Raw genomic sequence first — 7,690 nt, forward strand, 5'->3', positions numbered from 1 at the left:
CGTGGGTCCTGCGGGGCAGCGTGCCGTGCCCGGCCTGCAGCTGCGTCCCAGCAGGGCTTTGCCCGACAGCCCCTTCACCCCGGCTCTGTCCCTTCCCCGTGCCCCAGTCAGGGGTTAAAACCAAAAGGTGTAGCAGCAGCTCAGCGTTACACCAACGCTTGTTTAACGCGGAAGGAAAATAAATCCAAGCTTTCCTGCCACTGCGGGGGAACCCCATGTTTGATTCTCACATGGCATCATGTTAAGCTTTGGTGCTGCTTCTCACCCATCCCAGACCACCAGCAAAGCAAAGCCCGAGAGAGCTCGGCTGCACCAAATGCGCTCCCCAGAGCAATCAGGCGCGCTCTGCAACGCAGGGCACTCACAGGACTTGGGACCTCGGGGTTTCTCCATCAGCTCTTCTTGCCTGCTCTGCCACAAAGGAGTGGAGCACCTTCACCAGCGGATCTCAGCTAGGAGGTCAGAGCAGTGCACAAACACACCGAGCTTTTCACGCAGCGGGAGGAGAGGAGACCCAGGCAGCCTCTCCTCATACACGCACTCTCACGGGGTTAGAAACCTTTGAACACGATGACCTTTGCTATCTGCTGGCAGAAAGCGCAGGGCTGCAGGAGGCTTTACTTACAAACTCATCAGCAATGCATTTCCACCACCTTTCTTTTCCTGTCTCAAAAAGGCTCCAAGAAGAGCCAACTCCCCTTGCACGTTTTTATGTTTTATAGGGTCAACATTTCTACAGAGAATATCACATTAGAAAACATCCACTCAAGTACCAACATCAGTAGCAGCGCAGGAGGAAGGTTCAGCGCCCAGAGCAGAGCTGCTAACAACACAGCCCAGCAAGAAATAGGAACCACTCAGCTGGGGCCACACAGAAGCCTTTAGGTGACACTTCAGAACCTTTCTGGATGTTTCACCTCTCCCGTTTTGCCCCCAAGTCCGCAGTTCTCTTCAGTCCACGAGGCGCATGGCCTCTTCATTACAATTACAGCACTCTCGGATTCAGGGGAGCGCCATCCTGCTAAGGTACAACCAAAGCCCGGGCTCCCCAGTGCTGGCTCCCTGCTGCCTGGCACCACTGCCAGTTTGTTCCTGCTTTGAAACTACCATCCTCGCTATCAGTCCCTGACTTGCTCACCTCGCTAAAAGAGAACATGAACTTTCCTCCTGGATGCAAGTGGCAACATCATAAAGTATGTTGCTTTGGGCCATACTATCCAAAATCCTTACTTTGCTTTTGTTTAAGATGTTATGTTGGCTGAAAATCCAAAAGAAAGCGGCAACACAGAATATGGTCAGCAGTAAAAGAAGAGTTAATAGAACAGTACAACAGGACAGAATACATTCACAAATGATGGGATTCCTCCTCCGTCCCATCACCAGATCAGACTGCTAGCCTCCACCAGCAGAGAGCAGAGGAACAAATCAGAACCAGCTGCCACAGTACATACCACATTCCTACCAGAAAAGATCCACTTTTGCTCTTACTGTACAGAACAGAGCACGTGGGAGCGGCCCTGTTCTGTACACAAGTAACATACATAACAACAGGGGGGAGCAGATCATCTTCAGGCATTAGATGATTCGGGGAATGATTACTACACAGAGTTGATTTGCAGCCTGTGAATGCATAAAGCCATTTCAGCTGTAGCTCCCAATAAAAAGTTCACTGCAGCCTCACAAGCCAGGCATTTGCTTCAGATATTCCAGTTCAATGTAACTGCAAATTAATCCATGCCACTTAGTTTCCCCCCTTAGACTTCATGTACATAGATGTCTTGAAGCTCCACTGCTCAGCAGAGTGGTGATTCACTGAGCTAGGCTTCCCTTCTGACCTGTCCACAGCTCTCGGAGCTCCACTTTGCAGCCAAGATCCCTCAGGGCAGCTTTGGCCACATCATCGCAGTCCTTGTGTGTGGCACGAGCTTCTGTTATTAGGTTCTCAGCTCCCATCTCTAAGATGGGCTGAGAAAAGTCCCGGCTCCGGGAGACCAGGTTGCGGATCAGCATGCAAGCCTGTTTCTGAGGAGAGAGGTAAATGAGAGAAATTAGCATCTTTTATAGGGAAATACCCATCCACATAGGATGTTGGCACACACAAAGCAGGTCTGGCTCCAACTAAAGAACCTTTTCTGGGCAACCAAATGTGAGATGCTGTAGACAGCAACAAACTATTTCCTGGAAGAATAAAATCCATGGACAAAAGTATGGCTGCTATTTCACATTGAAGTTTATACAAGAAAACCTCCTGCTTCTGTCAGAACACCAGCAAATCTCAAACACCAGCCAGGCAATACCAAGTACTTCTTTAAATAATGCTAAGACAGACTTCTCCAGTTACAGCAGGCCTACTTTTCCACCCCCTTGTATGCTAGTTCCAGGCACCTTCCCTGGCAGTTAGCTTAAATTACTCTTTCAGAAAATATTTTCTATGGTATTTTAATACTCTGGAGAGCACAAAAGCGGACACAGGACCTACTGAGACTTGCATGAGAAACCAGAGGCTAACTTCTTGCCATGTAGGTATTTTATTCGACAGGTGGCAATGTCTCCTATAGGACAGGTAACATCGTAGCACAGGCTGGGTCTGAAAGAGCCTATCCTCATCCTGCTCCTTCGAGGAGGACGGGAAGTAACGCCTGGAAGAGAAGCATGGCATTCCACACTCGTCTGAACCTGAATTCAGGTGGATTTGAAACCCAAACTAAATTTTGCTCTGATTACATCAGGGTGAGATGTAGGGAGTCCTGCATTTAGATGCTGCATTCTCAACATAGTCAGAACCTTTTGGTATTTGTCAAGAAAAGGACAAAATCCCAATGAAGCAGTGAACACAGCCAACACCAATCCTGAATAAATAATCAAGTGCTCTGAGGCAAATACCTGTACGGCTACTTCTCGTGGGTGTGCTTTCATAGCCTGAAGAGCTGCCAACGCCCCTCCGCCTTCCATGATGACATTACAGTTCTCAGGTTTGCGCAAAGCCAACATGCACAAGGCTGCACAACCTTGCTCGCAGATCTGCAAGACAAAGGGGAAGAGACACTCACGGGCTGAAAATGTTGCTTTAAGGAAAAAAGTGTTTGGAGTTTGTTTCCTTTTTTGGCAATTTTTAAAAATTTATTTTTATAAGTTTCTTCCACGAAACATCCTGCTTCTCTGGCATGTAAACCAAGTTTTACACCCCGGAGGTATCAAACACTGTATCCAGTATCCACCTGATTCAGGACAAGAAAAAAACCCTAATATAATAAGGCAGACGTACCTTTACATTTACACAAATATTTGCCAAAGCATGCACTTAACCACTCTACAACAACTGGATGTTAAAGGTTTAATACATTGCTCAGTTGCAATCATTTAACAACTGTACTTAGAATGTATCTGCTCTCAGCATAAGCTGTTTATCACAAGTCAGAGCAACGCTGTGGGTTGTTCCCCTTCACAAGACGAGATAACACAGCTACATTATGCAGCCCAAACCTGATCTCCATTCCCAGCCCTGGTGGGACTTCATCAACCACTTCGGTGCATACCTGAGGGTTGGCAAGGTGATGGCTTATAGCGAGCACAATGAGGTCTGTTCCCCCAGCACTAACGATGGCATCTTTCACGTCATCATTACCCGCAACTGCTCGGATGGCGCTCAGCACCTGCTTCACCACGTCCTGCGTTCATTAAGAAGAAACAGCTTAGAAAGCTGCAGAGAGCGTTTTACTGACTTCGAAAGCCAACCAGAATGTCCCCCAGCAACTTTATTCGAACAGTTGTAATTCCCAGTTATGAACAGCAACACTATTCTCAGTCACTCACATCTCAGACACACTTTCTTGCTAGACAGAGTAATAAGGAACCTTGCTAGTCTGGCAGAGATTTTCAAAGAAGCTTAAAGAATCAAAGATCAACCCTCTGGGACCTGAGCACCTAAATTCTCTTGAATCTCTTCTAGCTAGAGTGGTGGAAAACCAGAAGCTCAGCTTTTCTGGGAGCAAGCAGACTTCTGCTTGTGGAGGACAGAGGAAGTAACTATGAGCAAGGGGCTCAGAGTTATTGCATTTTTACCTGACAGAGCACATGTAACCTGGTTCTGTGTATAAGGCTGTAAATAGGGAGGTAAATAGAGATCAGCGGTTGGGTTTCAACCCTAACTGCACCTAAACTAATGCATAGTCTAAGGCCCATTCACAGCCAGGACTCTAAACTGAAAAGCATGCCCTGCTGCATTACCTCCACTCCCAAGAACACTTTATATCGCTCACCGGATGGTCGATGCAGTCAGCCAGGAGAGCCACCATAAAATTTAAGCCACCAAGGTCCACAATTTCTTGACAGAATTCATTCCTGACAGAGAGGCGAGAAAGGGTGGCACACAATTCACTGAGAACACTGGCGTTATCTGTGAATGCTGCAGAGAAGAGATGATGAATGCAGTAACTATGAGGAAGGAGGGGTGCTGCAGAATCAAGGTGTTTTACTTTGCTTCATTTAAAAAAAAAAGAAACAGGAAACAGTGAATTTCCCTTTATATATTAAAACACAGATGACATCCTGTTCACCCTGTATCTAGACTGAGACAGAATATCTTTCCTTGGCAAGAATGCAGCACCTCAGCAGGGACAATGTGCCTGTAAACCTGCACTGGGCTGTAAAATGCTTCCTAGAGAGACTGACAAACAGATCTGATAACTGTCACCTTGGTGCTGCTGATAGCCTCTGGAGCGGTCATATTATTTTTCTCTCTCGGGGCACATTTCATCAAAAAATTAAACATCATTTTAGTGGCAAATTTCTGAATCATCTCCGGGGAGCTTCAAGTTACGACAAAGCACAGTTTCGAGATAAGAAAGCACAGGTGATTCAAAATCAAGATCAACAGTCATGGGCTTAATTTTACCTTTTGCAGCTTCGATGAGGACTCTCAACCCGTCATTTTCCAACACAATCATTTTGGCATGATCATGAGCATGACCAAAGGGCACGCGGATGTCATCATCAAACGTCATGATCCTGAGCGCTGAGGAGGCCGTTCGGACGACATCGGCACTGTCTCCGTGCTGGACTATAGCCCCAGTCAGAAGTGGGAGCACCCCCCCTTTCACAAAGTCCTGACGATTCTGCTCGTGTTTCAGGCAGGCATGCCGAATGCATCGGATCCCAGCCAGCGTCATTTCCGCATCCTCCCTATATTCTTTCAGAGTTTGTAGCAGTAGATCCTGGCCAGCGGAGTCAAGTAGGTCTGGCTGCCCATCCAAGATGGCAGTCAGAGTATAAAAGGCTTTCAGCATTAAACTTCTGTCTCCTAAAGCCAACTGGCAGGCAGAGAATACCACAGAATAGGCACCATTCTGCCCAGCCAGGTAGCGGAAAGCCAGCTGTTCTTTGCACTGATCAGTGAAGACCACTAGCTGCTCCGCCATCTCAGCAAGATCAGAGTCAGCAACGGCTCTCCCAAGCGAATCTAAAGTCTAAAGAAGAGAATAAGAATTACTTTTCAATCTGAACTGTGAAGGAACAAGAACAGTTCTTTATAGTCAGTCAAATTTGTTTATTTATAATAATAGTCATCTTCTAAATTTAAAATTAGTTTGACATATCTAAGAAATGGCTGTCTCAAAAAGCAGCATTTTGTCTTCATGCACAGGACCCTTGGAGGAACGGCGGCTTCTCTGTACTTCTGACATCAATGTCACGCCATCGCTGTACACCAGTCTGACCAGTGGCAGGTGAATTGGGTCCAACTAGCACATTTCACAGGGGTCAGTGGTGTGCATGAGTATTTTTATGTTCTTGCTGATGAGGGACTGTATTCAACCTTTTTCGCTACCCTGAGAAGGGCTAGATAACAGCTACCGCTGTTCTTCTGTGGTTTGAGTTTACTTGACAACAGCAGAATCTGCTTCTAAGTTATGAAAGGCAGTCTCTGCATTTCCTAGGCAGGAAATACTGGCATTTTGCACTTACACAGATACTTCCACTGAAAAGTGCAAGCTAGCTCTTTGAACTTTTATATTATTCCCAGTTTGCAGAATAGATGGGATTAACTGCTTGTTGAAGAGCTCACAAAGAAATGGGACAGAGGCAGATGTAGAAGGTATGTTTCATTATTCTCAGTCTATTACTTAAACTATTATATAACCCTGATCCTTAGAAGACAACATAAATTTGTGCTCCTACCAGCAAAATTTCATGCTTTTGCTTTTGACCATTTTCAGAGGCAGGCTGCCGCACAGCTTTCACAATATTGCTTAGGTCAACACCTAAAAGGAAAAACAAAACCAAGATTAGTATTAGTTACAGGAGCTTGGGTAAAATTTGTCAAGTTAACTACAGTGAACAAAGATAAACTTATTGTAAAGTGTGGATCAATGCACAAAGATGCTGAAAGGTTGCCAAAGTTCTGGCAAACTATAATGGTCAAATATGTCCTGGAACAAAGCATCAACTCCAGCTAATGTCAATTGGGAAAAAAACAAAGAGTTCAATTTCATTCACCAAATTGCACCCTGCGGTTTCATCTAAAGCAGTTTTCCAGTCATAATTACTTCATGAAACTAGGTTAGCATTAATAGAATCTATGTTCCACTTCACAAAGGCTTCTTTTCAATACTGGATCATCAATCTTTGCATGCAGGTTTTCTTAAATTTTGAGATATGTAAAATCTCAGTCTGTAATAACCTGAACTGCAAAAGTAGATGAATTTACAATACCTTGGGACTCAAACTGCTGCACAGCTTCTCTCACAGCCTCTTCTGGGTCCATTTCGAATTCTGTAATGTTTTCTTGCACTGCATCATCAAATGTTTCCTGCGCAATCTGTTTCGATCCCATTTTACTCGAACGGGATAAACTGCTTCCTCGTCCTGTCATTAAGATAGTCCACAATTAGTTTTGGTGCAAAACCTTCTAAGGTTAATCAGAAACAAAGGAAGTAACTTGCTCTTTTCCAAAACAGAAAAAGCACAGAACTTGAAACCAAAAATATATAGTCAAAAGGATGGGGTTTTTGGTTTTTTGTTTGTTTTTGGTTTTGGGGTTTTTTTGTTGTTGTTGTTGTTGTTTTTTAACGGGCAGAAGTATACCAATTAAAAGAGACAGGGAGGAATTTCAGAGGCCCAGGATTTGGACTGGAAAGCCGCTGCTGCTCTGCTGCGGATGGGTGTGTTACCGTGACACGCCTCTCACCGCACCCCGCCTGCCGGAGCGGTACGGCGGGCAGCCTGCCCAGGCACACACGGCCCCGAGACCCCACACACTCGAGGGCTAACACAGTCCTAAGCCCCTCGGCCTGCCCCTGTCCCCGCTCCCACACAGGGCCCGGTTCATCCCCGCAACCCCCTCAGCAGGCCCCGCCGGCCAGGCGGGCCCAGCCCCTCGGTCTTTCGGCGAGGCCTGCCCCGGAGAGGGCCCAGGAATCGGGCGCAGGTAATGGGGGAGCTCCCGGGCGCACAGCGAGCCTCGGTTCTCCTCACGACCCACCTCCGTCCCTCGCCGCCCGCAGCGCCGCTCCCTGACGGGCTCCTCCCGCCTGACAAAGAGCGGCGGGCTGACAGGACCGGCCCTACTCGGCCGCCGTAGTCAGCCGGCGGGCACAACCAGCTCCGACCCCGCCCTCCGCTGTCTCAGCGCTCTCAGTACGCATGCACCAATGCAAAAAGTCACGCCAATCCCTTTCACGGGGAAAAACCGCGG

The 7,690-nt window shown here is 46.9% G+C and overlaps 1 protein-coding gene across 2 annotated transcripts; it reads right to left on the reverse strand.

The window, feature by feature from the left end:
• Nucleotides 1-1,295: 1,295 nt before the first annotated feature.
• On the reverse strand, nt 1,296-7,631 carry ARMC6 (armadillo repeat containing 6). Of its 2 annotated transcripts, none has more exons than XM_075175636.1 (8): nt 7,478-7,631; nt 6,709-6,861; nt 6,175-6,257; nt 4,895-5,465; nt 4,260-4,405; nt 3,537-3,668; nt 2,884-3,021; nt 1,296-2,022 (listed from the first exon to the last, which is right to left on the reverse strand). In XM_075175636.1, exons 2-8 carry the CDS (start codon nt 6,827-6,829, stop codon nt 1,810-1,812), a joined length of 1,404 nt encoding a protein of 467 aa, XP_075031737.1. In that variant the 5' UTR covers nt 6,830-6,861; nt 7,478-7,631; the 3' UTR covers nt 1,296-1,809. The 2 variants fall into 2 exon arrangements, with proteins under 2 accessions (XP_075031737.1, XP_075031738.1); XM_075175637.1 differs by lacking the exon at nt 1,296-2,022 and adding an exon at nt 2,029-2,639 and having other exon boundaries at nt 7,478-7,609.
• Between the last annotated feature and the right edge of the window lie 59 nt (nt 7,632-7,690).

This window comes from Calonectris borealis, chromosome 28 (genome assembly GCF_964195595.1).
Source record: "Calonectris borealis chromosome 28, bCalBor7.hap1.2, whole genome shotgun sequence".
NCBI lineage: Eukaryota > Metazoa > Chordata > Aves > Procellariiformes > Procellariidae > Calonectris > Calonectris borealis.